This window comes from Lissotriton vulgaris, chromosome 11 (genome assembly GCF_964263255.1).
Source record: "Lissotriton vulgaris chromosome 11, aLisVul1.2, whole genome shotgun sequence".
NCBI classification, from domain to species: Eukaryota; Metazoa; Chordata; class Amphibia; order Caudata; family Salamandridae; genus Lissotriton; species Lissotriton vulgaris.
The window spans coordinates 273,456,168-273,475,318 of NC_141699.1; the positions used below are offsets into that span (position 1 = coordinate 273,456,168).

Here is a 19,151-nt window from a genome sequence, read left to right on the forward strand (position 1 = left end):
GTCCGGATCAACACGACCTTGTTGTACAGATGTACTTTGAACGCCTTCAAGGCCCTGAAGATTGCCATCAGTTCCAACACATTGATGTGCATCTTCCTTTGCTGTAGTGTCCATAGTCCCTGCACTGTGTAGTGGAGTACATGCGCTCCCCATCCCTGGAGAGAAGCGTCCGTTGTCAGGATAATCTGTGGCACAGGCTCTTGGAATGGTCGGCCCTTGCAAAGGTTTTGTGGATTCCACCAATGCAGAGAGTTGTATGCCCGACCGCTCACCAACACTAGGTCTGTCAGTTGCCCATGAGCCTGAGTCCACTGACGTGCTAGGCACTCCTGAAGCGGACGCATATGTAGCCTCGCGTGCGGGACAATGGAGATGCAGGAGGCCATCATGCCTATCAACTGCATGAACACTTTCGCTGGAAGCGAGTGTTGAGGTCTGAATCGTTGGATCAGCGTTTGGATACTGGCGATTCTCACTGAATTTGGCTGCGCAGTGGCTGCCAGAGTGTTTATTGTCGCGCCCAGATACTGTCGTACATGGGCGGGCTGGAGATGGGATTTCGGGTAGTTCAGAGAGAATCCCAGATCGTGCAGGAGATGAATGGTGCGGGACACGTGGTCGGCGCACTGCTGTTCTGTTTTTGCCTGAATGAGCCAGTCGTCCAGGTAAGGGTAGACGTGGACGTTCTGGCGTCGTAGATGCGCCGCCACAGTCGCCAGGCACTTCGTAAAGACCCTTGGCGCTGTGGTGACCCCGAACGGCAGAACCCTGAACTGGTAGTGCTGGTCTTGAATTGTGAATCTGAGATACTTCCTGTGGGAAGGATGCAGGGGGATATGAAAGTATGCATCTTTTAGATCCAACATAGCCAGGAAGTCCCCCTGTTGAAGCAGAGGGAGTACCTGCTGCAAAGTGAGCATATGGAAATGCTCCGAGAGAATGTAAAAAATTGAGGGGCCTGAGGTCCAGGATGGGCCGTAGGGATCCGTCCTTCTTGGGGATTAGAAAGTACAGAGAGTAAACCCCTGTTCCCCTTTCTTGTAGTGGGACGAGCTCTATTGCGCCTTTTTGCAGCATGACCTGAACTTCCTGCTGCAACAAGTGCAAGTGCTCGCCGGACATAGGACGGCTTCTTGGAGGTATGTTTGGTGGAGTGGAAGTAAGTTCCAGACAGAAACCGTACTGGACAAGAGATTTGACCCACCTGTCCGTGGTGATGGATCTCCACACGGGCAGGAACTGCTGGAGTCTCCCCCCGACCGGTGTTGTGTGGTCGGGGGGCAGTGACAAGACGTCACTGCTTGTTGGCGGCGGTGGACCTGGAGCTGTTGTTTCCACGTCCCCTGCCCTTGACATTGTTGCCTCTGTAGCCACCTCTACCCTTGTTGGTGTATGAGGATTGGGTATTGCTCTTGTAGTACTGGGTGGATTGCGATGCCTGACCCCTTGAGGTGCCTCTGGTATTGGAGCGGCGAAAGGAACCACCCCGAAACTGCTGAGACTGGAGGGCCCCCATAGACTTAGCAGTGTCTGTATCTTTTTTCATTTTTCAAGCGTCGCATCAACCTCGGGTCCAAACAAATGGTCCGGATTAACCGTCTGGTTTAGGATGGTTGTTTGTATATCAGGTTTAAACCCTGAGATCCTAAGCCATGCATGCCGTCTGAGCAACACACTGGTGTTGATTGCCCTGGAGGCAGTATCAGCTACATCTAGCGCACATTTGATGGAAGCGTTTGTAATTAGCTTTCCCTCTTGAATTAACATCTCCCCTGCTTCCTTGTATTGGTCAGGCAAGTGCTGGAGCAGTGCTTCTAGGGTGTCGTAATGAGCCCTATCGTAGCGTGCAAGTAGGGCCTGCGTGTTCGAGATGCGCCAAATGTTAGCTGCTTGTGCAGCAATCCGTTTCCCTGAGGCCTCAAATATTTTCGACTCTTTGTCTGGGGGAGGAGCGTCACCAGTTGTCTGTGAGTTCGCCCTCTTGCGAGCATTGGATACCACCAAAGAGTCCAGTGGCAAGTGTTCCTTGATATATGTTGGATCCGAGGGCGCTGCCTTATATTTCTTATCAATGCGTGGATTGATGACACGCGCCCGAGTGGGCTCCTTGAAGACCTCTTGCGCGTGCTTGAGCACTCCTTTGAGCATTGGCAGAGTCTTGATTGACTTTTCAGCCACAGAGAAAGTGTCAAATAAAAAGTCCACATCCACAGGATCGGAGTGCAGCTCGACATCATGGTTAGCTGCAGCTCTCTCGATCAAAGCGTTGAAGGCTGCAGAGTCCTCCGTCGGCGAAGTTTTCGCCGCAAAGAGCTGCGGTTTTTGACCCGACTGCGGGTCATGGGGGTCGCCTCCGGCAGTCCAAGGTTCATGTTCTTCCTCCGGATCCGAGTACGCTGGATAGTTGTACTCGACCTCCTCCTCGTCACCATCCCCCGCGGTAGAAGGAGTTGGTGACCGCGGCAGGTCACTTGGAGACGCCGGCGCCAAAGGTGCTGAAGTACCCGCAGAGTCCTTCTTGTTCTTGAGAGGAATGCGAAAGTGTTCCAACACCGGCTCCGTGGTGATTTTCCTTTTGAGGAGGGACAGTTTTCCGGTATTGGCGTCGATGATGACCTCCCGACGCTCTTCCTCCGCGAGTGGCTGGAGCCGAGGCTTAGACACCACTGGAGACGCTTTGGGCGTCGACACATCCTTCGAGGGCACCCCACCCCCCTGCTTCGAAGCGAAGGCCTTCGGCGTCGACTTCGGCGGCAGGGTGAAGCGGATAGGCGCCTGTGCCTTCGACGGCTTCAGCGCGGGCTTCGACACCCCATCTTCAGGTTCGGGAAGCTCCGCGACCTTCCGAATCCGTTGCAGGGACTCTTCGACCTTTTTCGAAAGGGCTGGAGAGGGATTGACCGCTTCGCGTGATTTCCCCGACTTGGGAGTGGTGTCGGCGAGAGGCACCGTCTTCGGAGTCGACGCGGTACCGTCCTTGGATCCGAAGCCAGAGCTTTGGGATCGCCTTGACGCTTCTTTGAAGCCTTCTTCGGGTCATCGACCGCGACCATCTTCGGCGCCGACGCAGCTGCGTCGGACGACTTCGGCTTCGGCACCGACCCTGAGGCCCTCGGGTCGGCCATCTTGGCGGGACTCTCCATGTCGGCCATTTTGAATTTCTTGGGCTTTGACGCCTCCAGAGCCTTCTGGACCGCTTTCACTTTTGAAACCGGAGGTGTTGAACCCGAAGGCTTCACTTTCGTTTTCGGAAATGTGAGTGGCACCTCTAAAATGTCCGTGGCCGGGCCCGTAGGCGGGGCTGCTGGACTAATAACAGGGTCTTGGGTAAGGCCCGAAGGCGATCCCTCGACCTGGGCCGCAGGAAGGGGGTCGACCCCTGAGTCAGTCCGGGGATGCTCCTCCTCCGAGCTATCCCCCACGGTGGCAATGGCCCCATCGTCGTCCCCTACCTCGTCGCCGGCTTCGTCAAACTCCTCGTCTCCTGCGTCGTAGGCCTCCCCCTCGGACGCAGGGCTAGAGTCCGAAACCTGTTGGACATTGTCGCTTCCAACGTCTTCTTTGAAGATGTCGTCCGGCGGGGGCGCAGACAGTTTGGCCTGTAGTCTCGCAGCCCGACGAATCTTGAGGGTCTTCTTGCACCGGAACTTGGAGCAGGCCATACACCTGGCCTCGTCGTGGTCCGGCGACAGACAAGTGTTGCACACTGGGTGCACGTCGAGGTGCGAGTATTTCGCGTTGCACACCGGGCACCGTTTAAACGGTGTCCGTTCCATGTCTGGAGCGTCGTGTAGGCCCGTCCGCGCCAACAGCACGCGGAAGGGCAGCGAGAGTTCGGAGCTGAAGAAACAGTAAACCCGAACGAAAACGATACCGGCGCCAAGCCTAAAGACCTTTTGGTCTCGTGTTAAGAGAGTTAACAACTATCGGTTCGACAGAGGGAACCGACACACATCCGAACCCAATGGCGGAAAAAAACAATCTGGGGATGGAGGCGATGCCCATGCGCACTGTAGTCCAGGGGAGGAGCCACCTATCTCGTGATACTTCGAAGACTCTTCCAGGACAACAATGTGCAATCATCCGGACCCAACACTAGGCGGCGATCTATGCACAGATATGAATTCAGCAGCCCACATGCCTCGAACATTGCCGTGTTTGTGGGAATTGTGAACACCAGACGTCGACTAAGCCTATTATTTCGAGGAAGTCTACTAGGGGTGAATGTGTTTGGTGTTGTTGTCGGTGTGGTGTCCTGTCTAGCGCATCATTGAGGGTTGCATTAAAGTCGCCACCCAGGAAGATTTCTCTTTCTGGAAGTCGGAGTAGGAATGTGCTAAGCGCCTGGAATGCCAACGAGTGAAGTGCTGGGGGTACATACAAGTTCACGATGTTGACAGCTCGTCCTTTCCATTGGCAGGATATGGCCGCAAAACGGCTTGCTCATTTGTGTACGTGTGTTTGATGAAGAGTGAGCATTGTTTCTTAATCAGGATCCCGACCCCACGGGAACCGGAAGTGAATTCGGAATGGACTATCAACTTGAAGCCCCATCTGTCTAGAGCCTTACAGGTTGTTCCGACTAAGTGGGTCTCCTGCAGGAGTATTACCACTGGCGCTTTACGTTTAATATATTGTAGTATCAGTCCTCTCTTCACTTCATCTTGGAGGCCATTTACATTCCAAGAAATTAGTGGCAGGTGTACAGTATGCGCAGGCACGAAAGCCTGGGGGCTAGGGTGGGTGGATGTGTGCCTCATTGGAGTCAGTAGTGGAGGAATAGAGATTCTGGTCTCCGAGCAGCAGTCTCCTGCGAGTGTAATGAAGTTGCACCATAAACCATAACATAGAACACAAAAAAAGTCAACTAAAACTAATACAGATAAACATTCCTCCCTCCCCCCCTCCCTGCACAACGGTTTACGAACTACACGCCTCCCCAACATTGCAGAGTCCCTAATACCCATTTCCAGTACCTCTGTAGGGGGCGAGACCATCCCGGTACGCTCCCCGGAATATCCCCTTGCATGTTATACATTATCTGTTCAGTTGTTCACGAATCCTCAGTGGTAAGTACGATCACTATGGCTTCTTCCTGGTCACAGCCAAGGGCAGTCTGAAAATGTGCCACCGGGCAGAGCTGAGGTGGCTATAAATATCTGTGCCTATTCGGTCGGTTGTCTTACTTTCTAGGCCTTATGTCGATCTTGTCGTTCTACCAGTATAGTTCATGGACACTTGACTCTGAAAGGTTGCATCTGGCACTGCTGTCCTTTAATGGGAGGCGTCCCTTCAGCCGGTCATTCCTCCCCATCGGGTCTCTCGCTCGCGGATGCTGCGTCTCATCGTTCTGACTGTGGTGCGCATGTTGCTTGTCGCCCATGTTCCTTTCCGGCTCTACCAGGATCAGTGACTTGGCGCCACCCCTCAAGCCAGTCTTACGCTTCCCCCGGCGTTGTAAAGAACCATACTTTCCCTTTGGCTACCACTCTTAGGGGAACATCATGGAATATTTGAGCTCGCGAGCTCATAGTTCTTTCTTCACTTCCAGAAAATTGCGTTGTTGATTTTTAACTGGGGCCGTATAGTTGGGAAAGAAGGAGGTTGTACTCTGTTCGTATCTGACCGGATGGGCCACTCTGACAGTCTGCATAATGAGGTCACGATCTCAAATTTAAAAAAAAAAAAAAAAAAAAAAATCGGGTTAGTATAGGCCTAGGGGGGCACACCTCGTTTAGGCCTACCTCCTGGGAAGCGATGGGCTCTCTCGACTGAGAAGTAGTTGGAGAGACCTTGGGTCTGCAGGTGGTTCATGATTAGATCTTTCACAAATAGGTCGATGGCAGGCCCTACTGTTCCTTCTGGCACATTTATGATACAAACGTTATTGCACCGGGAATGGCCTTCATAATCGTCCAGTTTTGCCGCCATGGCTTTGTGTTCGGTTTCCTGGTGTTACATTTGTCATTTGAGGGTAGAAGTGTCTTCGCTAAGATTAGTTGTCGTTGTTTCCACGTCGGTCACTCTTGTACTCAGTTTGCGAAAATCGGCACAGATTAACGTAAGTTCTGTGGCGACAGTGTCTATTTTAGACGCTAAAGACATGTGTACCTTATTTAGCGTGACCACTCTATCTTGGAGCGTGACCTCTTTGTTTTCTGTTGCGATGCGTTCTTGAACGGACGTTGCCGCGTGGTCCGATAGCTCCTGGTTTGGCTTATTGCAGGCGTATTTATCTAATTTGGTTTGATGTGTGATGCGCTGACCTCGTCCTCCCATTGTGCCAGGTACACGTAGGATTTAGATGTCGGCATCAATTTAGATGGTAGTACTCACCACTGCCTGCCTGTGTGAAGAGCAGTCGCACGCGGCCTTTCGAGTTTCCTACCCCTAGGGTCTTGCACTGTTCTTTGGGGCGTCAACGGAATGTACTAAGGGGCTGCGTCACTAGGTCACCCTTAGTCGTTGGTGCGGGCAAGTGAGTGTCTTTTCTTCATTGTTCGCAAAAACAACAGTTGATGCAGAACAATGTCAAACATTCACCCCAGTACAGAGATCTGGGCCTAAATCCATCGTTTTTTGCTCACCATGCCATTCCAATTTGAACCAAGCCATATGCAAATCAGTCTTGACCGTGTGCTTCATGGGAACAGTCCAGCCTGAACTGCCAAGCCAGGTACTCTCTGGACTGGAAACAAACATCCTAAAACCGGTTACGGGGTTTCACCCCTCTTCAGCCAGGATAGCTTGATTCCAGTGGTATGGAGCGCACGGGACCAACGTCTGGGCATACCTGTCCCACTCGGGGTGACAAATGCAAAAACAACAGTTGATGGACAGAATGCAGAACAATGTCAAACATTCACTTGGCAGTTCTGGCTGGACTGTTCCCATGAGGCACAGGGTCAAGACTGATTTGCATATAGCTGGGTCTGAACTGAGGTGGCGACATGAACTAAAGAATGATGATGGATTCAACCCATATCTGTGACTGGGGGTGAGTGTCTGAAAAGTGTCAGTACTTTGTCCATCATCTCCTTGCGTTTGCTTTCTTCATTGTTCAGCAGGTACACAATTATCCGGGGTTTGCACTAGCAGTTGTGCAGTGGGTGCTCACTTGTGTTTTGGGCCCAGGTTCACGGTAGCTCCATAGGTAAAAGAGGGGAAATTGCTATTTCCTGGTGCGCAGGCAGTGTGGTTTTATTCCCTCTTAGTTCAACTGGATGCTCAGCTGGAGCTGTCTCCGGTTAGGAGCAGGCTGCAGCACATCTGGTGATGGGCCACGTTAATGCACCCAGTGATTTGTTGATTTAAACTGTCTCTGATGGGGGATGTAGGGCCTCGCTGGGGATCAGGGTTTGCCATCGGCGCACTAGGTAACTGCGTGGTCACATACCCTCTCACGGCCCAGTGCAGTCTGACTGTGTCAGGTCGCAATATTCGCTGCGGGGGGGCCAGTAGGCGGTGTCTCGCGCATGCCTTCTGGAGGTCCCACAGGCCAGAATAGGACTTTGCCGGTCAGGTATATGTTAGTCGGCTGCCAGCCATGCCACCCTACTACTAATCTCAGTATTGATGTAAATAGGTTTACTGAGTGTATAACATTTTTGCTATTGTTGTAGCCCTGAGGAAGTCGATGGGTGATGACCCGACGACGAAACACGTGTTGGCTACATGAATGGTATTTTGATCACCGTCAGGCTGTGACTGTAACAACTGACAATACCAATTGCTGCGAATCATCTGTGTACCATCTGTCTTATTGGATGCGAGGACAACCAGAAACTAAAGAAGAATAACTGGATTCACTTAATCGACTAACACTTGAATATTAATTATGTATTGTTTTCCTCAAGATTAAGACTTACTGTTTCTTTAGTTTTTGGGACCTTCTGTCCACAGAAATACTTGGGAACGTGGGTGGTCGTTTCCCCTTTCTCCTTTGAGCATCTTCAAAGCTACTTCAGTGAGTTACCTTGCTTATGGTTATGTGAAGATTTCAACCCAGCCACACTACTGAATTGGACCTAACTCTGAAACCCACTCGCACTTTCCCAATGAGGCCTACATCTGAACACTGACCATTGGGTAGTCATTAACCCCAACTGGCAACACTCTAGATTCATCGTAGCTGGTGTGAAAACATTCGACATCCCAGAACCAGGTTTGTTCTCTTAAAAGTAGCAACACAGATCCTTCGGGGTCTCTCAAATAGATATGGGTATTATCTTCATATATGGAAATTATTTGCATTGTCATGCCGCAGTTATATAGGCTAGAACGCAATCAGCTGCCCAAAGATTACACAGCGACTGAAAAAATTAGGGGTGAAGGCAGACATCACTATCTAATCTCTCTCTCTCTCAAGGATCCACAAATCCCTACCCCGTTCTGAACTGGCAGTATGTTAATTTGTTTAAAAAGCAAAGTACATGTTTTATGGTTCTGCTATTTTTTATTTTTAGAATTTTATGTAACTACTGTGGGCCAGCTGTTAATAGTGACTAAGTCCTTGCAAGTATACAGCGCCAAATCCCATTAGCTCCAGCAACCCACTGTATATTCCCAGATTATAGTGTCAAATGCCTTCTTGCACTGTAAAATCGGCACAGCATATTGTTCCTTCTCAGACAACATGCCGGCCATCATACATGCAAGGTGCCTTATGTTTAGGCTATCCTGTTTATAGCCCTGTAAAGGTATCTCAGACCTGCTGCTGCTGTGCCAGCGCGCAGTTTTTACTGCCATGTTGATTTGGCGAGTGCACCCACTTGACAAGCCCTAACCTTCCCTTTTATTGCAAGTAAGGCACCCCTAAGGTAGGCCCAAGGTACCCCTATGGGCAGAGTGCAGTGTATTTGAAAGGCAGGAAGTGCACCGGTGTGTGTGGTGGCATGTCCTGATAGTGAAATACAGTATATTCCATTTTTCACTATGAGAGGCTATCTGTCTCATTGGATAGAATGGGAACTACTGGGTAATATTTTACAACTGTATCTTCCCATTGGGACAAGATAGAGAAATTGAGTTTTGTATGCCTGAACTCAGAGTGTAGAAATGCATTTTTTTTTACTAAAGATGATTTTTATTTTCTGGGTTTGAAAACACTACTTCTGGAAAGTAGGTATTTTCTTACTTACCATCCTGTGTGCCTCTGGTGGGTTGTTGGTTGAGATTTGTCCTGTCTTTCCTAGGTGAGTCAGGGCTGAGCTGAATAGACCTGGGCTGCATTCAGAATAGTGGAAGAGATTTCCTTGCACCTGAATGGGCCGGTCTGCCTTGGACAATGCTGTCTCCACATCCTGCCAGGAAGCTAGGCCAAGGTGGACAAAACTGGTTTGGACTGGGCACAGACACTCTCTGCCCAAGAGAACAAAGAGAAATGGAGTATAAATATTGGGGCCCAGACCCCAGAACTTTAGAACTCGCTTGGATCAAGGGACCTGCCAAGAAGAAGAGCAGGAAGTACTGCCAGGAGGAATACTGCCCCTTTGCTTTGTTGTTGCTTTGCTTGGTTGGCCTGCAGTTGATACTTCTGCCCTGGGCAGTGAAAGGACTGGACTGAACTTTCTTCACTTGTTGCTGAGTATCTCCAAGGGCATGAAATAGAGCTGGCCTCCTGTTCACGAAGTCTCAGGGAAAGCAAGACTTCACTTACCTCTGGAACCGTGTGTTTCAGTTGCCACAGAGAAGGACAGCAGCTGACACAGTGACCGACACTGCTGCTGGATCCGTGTCCTGAAGACACAGCAGGGGGCACTGCTGCACTTCACACCTGGTCTCACTGACGACCACCACCAAGCCGCTGCTTGCACCGCGACCTGTGGGCACCTCACTCTGCACCGCCTCGCTTCACTCCGCTGCCCTGGTCTCACCGACAACGTCTCTGCGCGCCGACCTTGACATTCGTGCCTCCACCGTGGTTCGGGGGCACCGTTCGTAAGTCACACAACACCCCCCCCGTGTCAAACACCGCAACCTGGGACGACGGACGCCAGCTCCCATCAGCCACTTGCACGGTGGCCTGTAAGCACTGCGGCAAGCACCAACCCACTTCGCACTGTAGCCCTGGTTTCACGAATGCCGCTGGACGACTGTCACTGAGCTGCTGCCTGCACCGCGACCTGAGAACCCCCCCCCCCCCCGGGGCGAAGCTAGCATTTGTGATGCCCGTGGAGGCCCCTGCATTTGCTACCCGTTACCGTATGTAAGAGCGGGGTGCTGGCCATTCCTGCTGCAACAGCCGCCCACACGGCCGCAGGTAAGGTGGGGGGGGGGGGGGGAGCACTGCCCCCAAAACTCGTGCCGCCCGGAATGGACGACCCCCCTCCATCCCCCCAAACCCCACTTGCTACGCCACTGAGACCTCCATTTCTAACAATATGAATATTAACAGAATGGGACAGCAGTATTGTCTTTAAGAACTGGGATGTACAGTATGACTTCCTAGTACGTATGAGCAGAAGACATTATTATCATTAACTAGCAGCTGGTTCTTCAGCCTAACACAGTGACAGGATCCAAGCTGTGGCATAAACAATGGTATATGGCTGTATATCTGCAACAGGTGCCAGTTTGTTTCTCTGAGGATCAAATGAACCAGTTATTTACCTTAGAGTATCTGCCAGAAGGAGCGTTTTCAATCTACTTGCAGATTCCTCACCTCTAGAATATCCTTAGCCACCAGGATGGTTCTGAAGAACTTGTTAGCAATACTCCTGTGCGCTGGTAAGGGGCGCAGTTTGGCTTTGAGGGGACTCTGTATCACCAGAGAAGTGACACAGCAGAGCTGCATATACGCACCACCCCTGCGCACTGACATCAAATTGGCAGTGTTCTGAAGCTCTAATTTGGACCATTTTTAGATATAAAAGAGGGCACTCCACAGAATGGGGACGAGAGAGGCAGTGAGGAATCTGCGGTTCAATAGAGAATCTACCAAAAAGACCATTACCGGTGTAACTTGTTCTTCTGGTGAAATATTCAAACAGAGATTTATCATCTTTAGAACAGATACCATTGCAGTACCCCAAAAGGGTGGAGGGTCTAGGGAGTGAACTCAGACCAAAACGTCCAGTAGAACCAAGCAAGCATGGTAGCCTTCCAGCTGGACCAGACTATCAGGGCAGTATTGTTTCCTCAACACGTGCCCCACTGCACATATCACAGCCCGGCAGACGTTTAGAACAGACACCCCTCGCGCCAAAGTGGTTGCAGTGGCCTTGGCCATAGCGGAATGAGGCCCCAGGCCTTCAGGGAGATGCTGCTTAGCCAGCGCAAAGCTGATTTTGATACAGAGGACTATCCAACTTGACAGGGTTCCCCCTTGCATCAACTTCCCATTCTTTGCACAATAAAGCCCCATGTAGTGCTGATCACCCACACAATATTCTTTGTGCATTCTATCTAAAAGCTCAGTGCATGTCTAGATTCTAGGCAATAAAGGCTGTCTTCATCTTTCGAGGGGCGAGGCAGGGCAAAAAAACATTGTCAAAGTGATTGATTGGTCATCATGAAAGGGAGTGACAAACTTTGGTAGGAAGGCTACCGGGGTCCTTGGCAACAATTTATGGGCACAGAGGGTCGTTAAGGACAGTTGCGCTGAAAGCACCTGAAGTTCGCTCATGTGGTGTGCTGGCATGATTTTAATGAGGCAGACTGTAAGAAGGCCTGAAGGGCAGGCACTTTAGAAATGTCAAGATCAAGTTCACAATCCATTGAAACATAACAGATGGCTTAGGGGGTAACATGGGAGTCAAACATTTAATAAAAAAACATAACCAGTGACTTAAACAAAGACGGCTGATTGATTAAACAAAGAAAGGTCGAAAGGGCTGATAAATAAATTTTTACTGGGCCCACTGCAAGGCCTTAGTAGGCTAATGAAAGAAGACACAACAGAACATTAGAAAGTTTGGCATGTAAGGGGTCCATGCTTTGGGCAACACATCCAGCAATTTGGTCGCAAGATGACATCAATCATGCATTCTGGTGCTGCTGCTTAATCTCCACATATGGAGGTGTAGGTTGTGGAAAGTCGGATGCAGGCCGCTCACCTTTTGCTGAGAAAGAAGGTCCCCGCGAAGTGGAAGCCTGATCAGAGGACAAATGTTACAGCTCAGGGAACAGTGGGGAAAACACTTTCCTGGCCCTGTACAGGCTGATAAGAATAACTTGGGCCCAGTCTGTTTTGATCTTCCTTAGAAATAGATGCAAGATAGAAAGCTTTGGAAATGTGTGCATGAGCCCTTTCTTCCATTCCAGCCAGAATGCATCTCCTAGTGATTATATTGGCGGAATCTCAAGTGACTATTGCCACTGCACGTCCACAGTGGAGAACAGTCAGTCAGCACCCCACTGCTCAAAGACTCCCTCAGCCACATTTGGATGAAGATCCCACACATGGTTTACCAGACAAGCCTGCTCAGTTCATCCGCTCTGGCATTCAGAGACCCCACGAAAGACATAGTGCCTCCAACACAGAATCCAGGACCCCACTCTGCCCTGCTTATTGCAATACCACATAGCTGTTTTTTTTATCCATGAGGACCTGCCCCAGCCTCCCTTTGATGGGTGGCAGGAAAAGCTTTCAGAAACAGCCCAATACTTCAAAAGCCTAATAGGGATCCTACTTTTTGCCAGACACCAGAGACCTTTGATCTTTGCCTCTCCAAAACAGCCCCCACCCAGCAAAGACGTGTCTGCCAATACTGTGAACCCTGAGTGGAGGAGGGAGAGTGACCCGCCATAGGTCGAGTTGGCGTCTGTCTGACACATCATCAAACGGTGTACCTCAACCCTTGAGATCTGAAATAAGTCAGAGAGGAATTCCTGAAGCTGGACCAACTTGGATCTGAGGTTCCAATGTATGGCCCACATGTGCCACCTCTCATTCGGAATGAGAAGGCTGCACACAGCCAGGAAATCAAGAATCCTCAGACCCATCCTCACCAAGACCATAGACTGAACACATAACAGAGGCATCATATCCTGAATTTCTGAATGGCACACTGCCCTTATAAATAGAAAGTCTTTGCAAGGGGCTCATCAGGGCTTCTACAAGTTGATGATGAAACCCAATGATGTCAGGAGTTTGACAGTCATCTGGAGGCGGTGCATGACTGACTAGTTGCTAAAGTCGGGCTCTGGCTGCAGTCATTAAGTTAAGGCATTCACTCTACTCCCCATCTCAGAAGATGGGCAGTAACCACTGTCATCAACATCATGAATATTCGAGGGACTGAGGTAAGGCTGAAACTAAGCATGCTAAATTGAAAGCTTGCTTAGCCAACTTCGAGCTGCAGGTAAGGCCTGTGGGACTGCAAGATGGGTATATCGAGAAAAAAACTCCTGATAGTCCAAGAGCCCCATTCAGTCTCTTGGGTCTAAAGCAGATAAGATCAGAGTGCCCATTTTGGACCACTACTTCCTCAGAAAGGCGTTGAGTAGGTGGAGTTCCAAAATAGGCCCAGAGGTCTCAGTCCTTTAAAAAAATGGCATAATGTGGGTAGCATCCTCTCCCTTCTCCAAGTATGATAGCCACTCAATGGCACCCTTGGACAACAGAAGGCTGACTTCTTGTATCAAGATTGCAAATTAATCCTTAAAAGTCCCTCCACTGTGGGCGGAGTACTTGGTGGGCAAAGAGATTAATGACATGGCACAGGCCCCTGGAACTATTTGTACAAACCACCTGTCCCATGTGATGAATGATCTACCATGCAGGAAATGTTGTATGGAAATTTTGTATTCTGTATCCTGGTTTCTGCCAGTGCCACATCCACAGCTGCGAAAGGAATAGGTTGCTGCTGCATACAGGTTGGGAGAAAAGACATTGGCTGTAAGCTAGTTCCCTAAAATAGTGCCAGCTTTCTTGTTAATAAATAGGGTGATATTCATGAATAGTTCTAGTACCAAATCAACCTTCTATCCAAATCGCCTGAAACCAAAGACCATATTTATTAAAGAAGATTGCAAGTTCCCAGAAGACACAGTTTAAGGCATCCAAACATGCGTTCCAAGTACAACATTGGTGCAACAGATCTGCAGATGAAATCTGTAGTGCTGAGGCCTCCTCGGAGTACATACTAGGCCGCATCCTCATCATCCTGTATTGTTTGGGCTTGTGAGGCCCAGAGGTCTTCTGCTTTATGGGTTTGAGTGCTAGATTGGCTAAAGAAAACATTCACTTTCTGAAAACAACAATTTTCTTAGATTTGCTATACAGAGGGGTGTAGTCGGACAGGAGTTTAGATTAAACTTGCTTGAACAATCAGGCTATCCGGTGTTGGGTGTTTAGTTAAGAAGTACAGGTCACTGGATCAAAACCAATTTATGCCTCTTAGCTACAGGTCAACTGACTGACAAGGATGAGCATTGCTTAGACCATGTAGCTAAAAGAGTATCAGTAGCAGCTTAATTAAATTGCAATAATGACTAGGATGAAGTCAGCCATGGCCAAAGAATCTCATTCAATGCATTTGTCTTTGTTTCAGTAGTATGTAACTACAGTTCAAGTGCTTCATCTGCTCTCTGAACAACCCCTGCAAATGAAGTGCACTGGTGGCGAGTCATGTTTGGTTTAAGGAGATGTGTCTAGTCAACTGGCATTTTGTAATGACGCACAAAGAGTCCAAAGTATAATGGGGTGAGGGGGAGCTAGAGATCCTCCTCCTCATCATCATAAGGGTCCGAGTCAGAACAAAAAAATAAGGTATATCCTTCCACTAGTACCAGCGGCAGGCAGCCGATACTGGATTGGAATTTGGCTGTATCACCATCAGTTGTGCTTTTGTAATTTCATAGCGGAACATATCTCCTGAACAGGGCCGAAGTCAGTTTGGGGTCAGGATCAAACTGTCACCAGCAGAGTCTTCGTTGGTACCAAAGGAAGTGGCGTGGACTTTGGCCTCGGTGCAGAAGTCTGTGATAGAGTTTAAACCAGGAAGTATTGAGTCACCGTAGAGCATCTACTGGCACATGGGGGCACTGCTGAAGGATTCTCTGGATCCAGACTGACATCTAGGGATAGTCTGAAGGTGAGGAATCTGCGGTTAGAACATCTTCCAGAATGCTCTCATTTTACCTTTTCACATGTACTCTTTCAATGCTCAACCAGATACATCCAATGACATTAAAGGTAAAGTGAGTTTTTCGCGGTGAATTAACTCGGGAAACAAAATTCTGGGGTAATGACCGCCGAAACAAAAACAGTATCATGAACTGCAAAAATAACTAGAAGTGTTCAGGTAAGCAACAGGAAGGAAAGCAAACATTTAATTAAAACATAGAGAGAGAGTGTAAAAGGAGAAGGGAAAAGGGCTACTTTGTCTTCCCCATAAAAACAATAGTTTACTAAAAACTAATGAAAGGAATTATGCGATAAAACTCGGAGTTTCCATAAAATGGTTAAAAATACCCGAAATAAATTTCAAAGTGATTCAATATTCAGAAATTACCATGTTACCCATCAGAGACCTCTTCTGCCCAATACCTACCCGGATAAGGAAGTAATTAACACCATACATTTCTGTGTCCTGTGCAATTTTCAGGTATTCCATTTCTGCCTCATCCCTGTCAAGGAAAAAGAAAAACTGTGTGAATATTTTACAAAGTATTTACCTCAAAATGCCAAAGTAGATTGGCTAACAAAACAGGTGTATGGGGTCAAAGCCTGTCTTCCAGAATGTAAGATATCTTGTCACAATCCTTCATAAAGATTATGGTTCTTCTGCAGCGAATGTTCCCAATTTTACCAGGGTGGGAAGACAGGGAAACATGGGTCTAAAGCCTGTGCAAAGGAAACCATATTCTACTTTGGAAGTGTGAGCCCAGGTTCTGCATATGAGCCATGTTTCAAGTTTGATTGGATGGCTGGGCACCCACAGCCTCTATTTTATTTTATCATGGCTCAGAGAAGACCAGCCACTGAAAAACCCAGAGAAAAGGTTCCCAGCCTGCCTTGGACAATGCCTCTGCTGAGCAGATTCAGGTGGCCAGATTCCCACTTTGCTACCAAACTGTTTAACCAACAGCAGGACACTAATACCTCCTATGGTCAAGCACACTAAAGTAAGAGGAAAATTATATAGCTTTATTGTGGCAAGACTTAGTCATAACTTGTCACAAAAATACACAGAGCGCAACAGACCATCTAGCTAAAAATGTAGTAGAAAATACTACTTGTTTAACTTTCAGTTATGCTCTTTGTCTTCCAGCATTCTAATGCAACCTGCATGTTTCAACAGTATCCAAATTCAACTGGATTTGACCTCCAGGGTATTATAGGAACATAACGAGTAACCTGAGAGGAAGAGGAACATGGCCCTCAGAATTTCTGTAACTAGAACTACTTCACTGATCAGAATACAGTGGTTTCACTTTCACCGCCATTCCCATTGGCTCCAAAGCATAGAATACACTCTTTGTTCAAGCTTTTACAGCTTGGGGAATAGAGGAGAAATCCCAAGAGGAAAGTAGCAAGAAGGTTTTGGACACTTGGGCTTAGATATGGTAACTGCTTCAAATTTGCTATAAAGGGACAGTTTGGGCAGGTCGGTAAAGAATTGGCTATCTGGCCATTCCTAGCACGGGGTAAGGCGAAGTCTAGTAGCCATTAGGGGCTTTATGGAAAAATCCTGGAGAGGTCCGTGGTATAAATCAATGTAGTCATTACCCAATCATTGGTACCAAAATCGCAGTCCCCTAGCAGCAGTTAAATAGAAATGAAGTAGTCCAAAGGTCTGAATAAGGGCTGCAGGTTTTACAATGTTAATTTTATTAAGACAATTACGTCTGCATGTATCCATAGTAATTTATGCAAATTTTATCTGCATTCATCCATATTTACTTTGATTTTTGTGAAACAATGAACACAACTAATATAGTTTCACATGTTTAAGGTAATAGAAGTACTTTCTCACTTTGATACTTGATTGGTGCTATAATTAACTCATACACAGTGTTCATATGAAAACAACTGCAGTGTAGCAGAAAAACATGGACACTTCCATCTGATTAAAACTTTATTAGGACCACCTTCCACCTCATTTTCTCTTTTTTTCCTGCGTTAGCTAACCTGCTTTACAGTCTGCATAGTTGAATCGTTTGAAAAAACAATTTTGTTTCTTTCCATAAGTAAAATTAAACATAGAAAAATAGACGGTTTCTGTATATATTTATCTGTAAAACCAGTAAACAAAAAACTAGCAGTCTTTTAATGAAAAAAATTAATTTTATTGAGCAAGAAAAAGAGACAGGTCATACAATGTATATTCATACATTACTGATCAAAATACAAGTATAAGCCAGATAAAAACATTTCACAAAAAGTAATAGTCAAGTTCATCTAACACCAAAAACCATAAACTCATATTTCACATATTAGCAACACCTAAAATCTTTTTATCCAATCACATAGTAAAATAATTCCTGTAAAAAAAAAGCCTTGTGACAATAAATATGCGTAGAACCACTACTTAGATCTGTAAAGCAGCATTACCCTTTTCAACCATTAGTGGACTTCTACCATTCTCATATTGAAGAAGAAACAGAAGAGTAGTCCACCCATGTGGCCTTGAATCTACAGAGTGCCCATGCCCTATTTGGATATGTCTCCTCAAACTGATGGGTCCGGTCCAACTTAGAAGGCCACTGTCCTATTGTCAGTACGTTAGATGATTTCCAATTCTGCAGCATCAAGGACCTAGCTACCGATACCGGAACTGCAATGAAAATAAAATATTGCCAATATTTTGTTAGCTGTAACCCTACATGAGAGAACCCAAATAGGGCCAACAACGTTGATGGAAGGATATCCATTGACATGTAAATTATATATATCGCTCCCCATCTAACCCACCCGCCCGATCCATCTTACATCTGAAACATTCAGAGTAGATGGGAACATTTTAGAGGCGTATAAAATGTCAACTGTCTAGAGAAAAGTAATTCTCTTAAAATTAGCCGCTCTCACAGCTTTATGACCAATCTCACTCAGTAGTTGCCATTCTTTAATGCTAAACCTACAGCCCATTTCCGGCATAATGTTGGGAAGCATCTCCTCAATAAGTTATTATTCGCACCAAGGCATAGAAACCGATACCAGTTTGCTATACCACACAATTTCATATCATTAATCCTCCCTTATTTTTGTTCTTGCTACATCATTCATCATTATATAATTATTTTTAAGGAAACTTGTGTTTTGGACAAAACTTAACCATAAAAATTGATTTTGGCTACCAATTTGCTGTAAAAATTATTCCCATGTTATCAACCTGGTGCAATTATAAAAATCACGAAGCTTCAGAACACCTAGATTGCTCAAGGACTGCAACATCATATGTTTTATAGAATCGCTGGGTACATATTGCTATTGTCGTTATGACCTTTTACCTTGTTTTCTTGGGTAGCTTCGATGACAGATGAAAAAGTGGTAAATTGATTGTACGTTAAAAGAAAGTGCAATTTAAAATAAAATTATGAGGCAGTGACAACTCTAAGAGATTACTGCACCTGCTGGATAGAGTCCACCGTGCAAAGACCCAGTCCTTCCTCCTATCCATTGATGCGGAGACGGCCTTTGACAGGGTCGAGTGGGGGTTCCTTTTCCGAGTGCTACGTGCTTTTTGACTAAAAGGCAACTTCTTGCGCTGGATTCAGTCCCTATACGCGTCTCCAAAAGCGGTCGTGCGGGTCAATGGCTGTAGATCGGCTCCATTCTCTATCTCCAGGGGGACGCGGCAGGGGTGCCCTCTCTCGCCGCTCCTGTTTGCGTTCTATATGGAGCCCTTTGGCCAGCGTGTCAGATCCCACCCCGACATTGTGGGCATTCGATTTGGAGCTGACGACCATAAAATAAGTCTGTACGCTGATGATGTTATTCTGGCGCTACAGAATCCCTCTGCCTCTTTACGCTGCCTCTCTGCGGAGATTCGGGCTTTCCATGCCGCGGCTGGCTTTAAGGTTAACTTTACTAAATCTGAAATCCTTAACATTTCGGTTCCGCCGGAGGATGTGGCTGAACTGCAGCGGGATTTTGACTTCCGCTGGACACAATCTGACATCACGTATCTGGGCATCCGCCTTGCGCCGACCGCACCCCAGACGCTTTCCTTGAACTACACCAAACTGATAAAGCAGACTACCAA

The 19,151-nt window shown here is 47.5% G+C and overlaps 1 protein-coding gene across 3 annotated transcripts in view; it reads right to left on the reverse strand.

The window, feature by feature from the left end:
* NF2 (NF2, moesin-ezrin-radixin like (MERLIN) tumor suppressor) overlaps positions 1 to 19,151 on the reverse strand; it is a 484,134-nt gene that overhangs the window by 344,357 nt on the left and 120,626 nt on the right. For all 3 annotated transcript variants that reach the window (XM_086943228.1, XM_086943229.1, XM_086943227.1), the window contains exon 7: positions 15,498 to 15,573. In XM_086943228.1, coding sequence (XP_086799354.1) covers positions 15,498 to 15,573 — 76 coding nt within the window. The remainder of the gene's footprint in view (positions 1 to 15,497; positions 15,574 to 19,151) is intronic.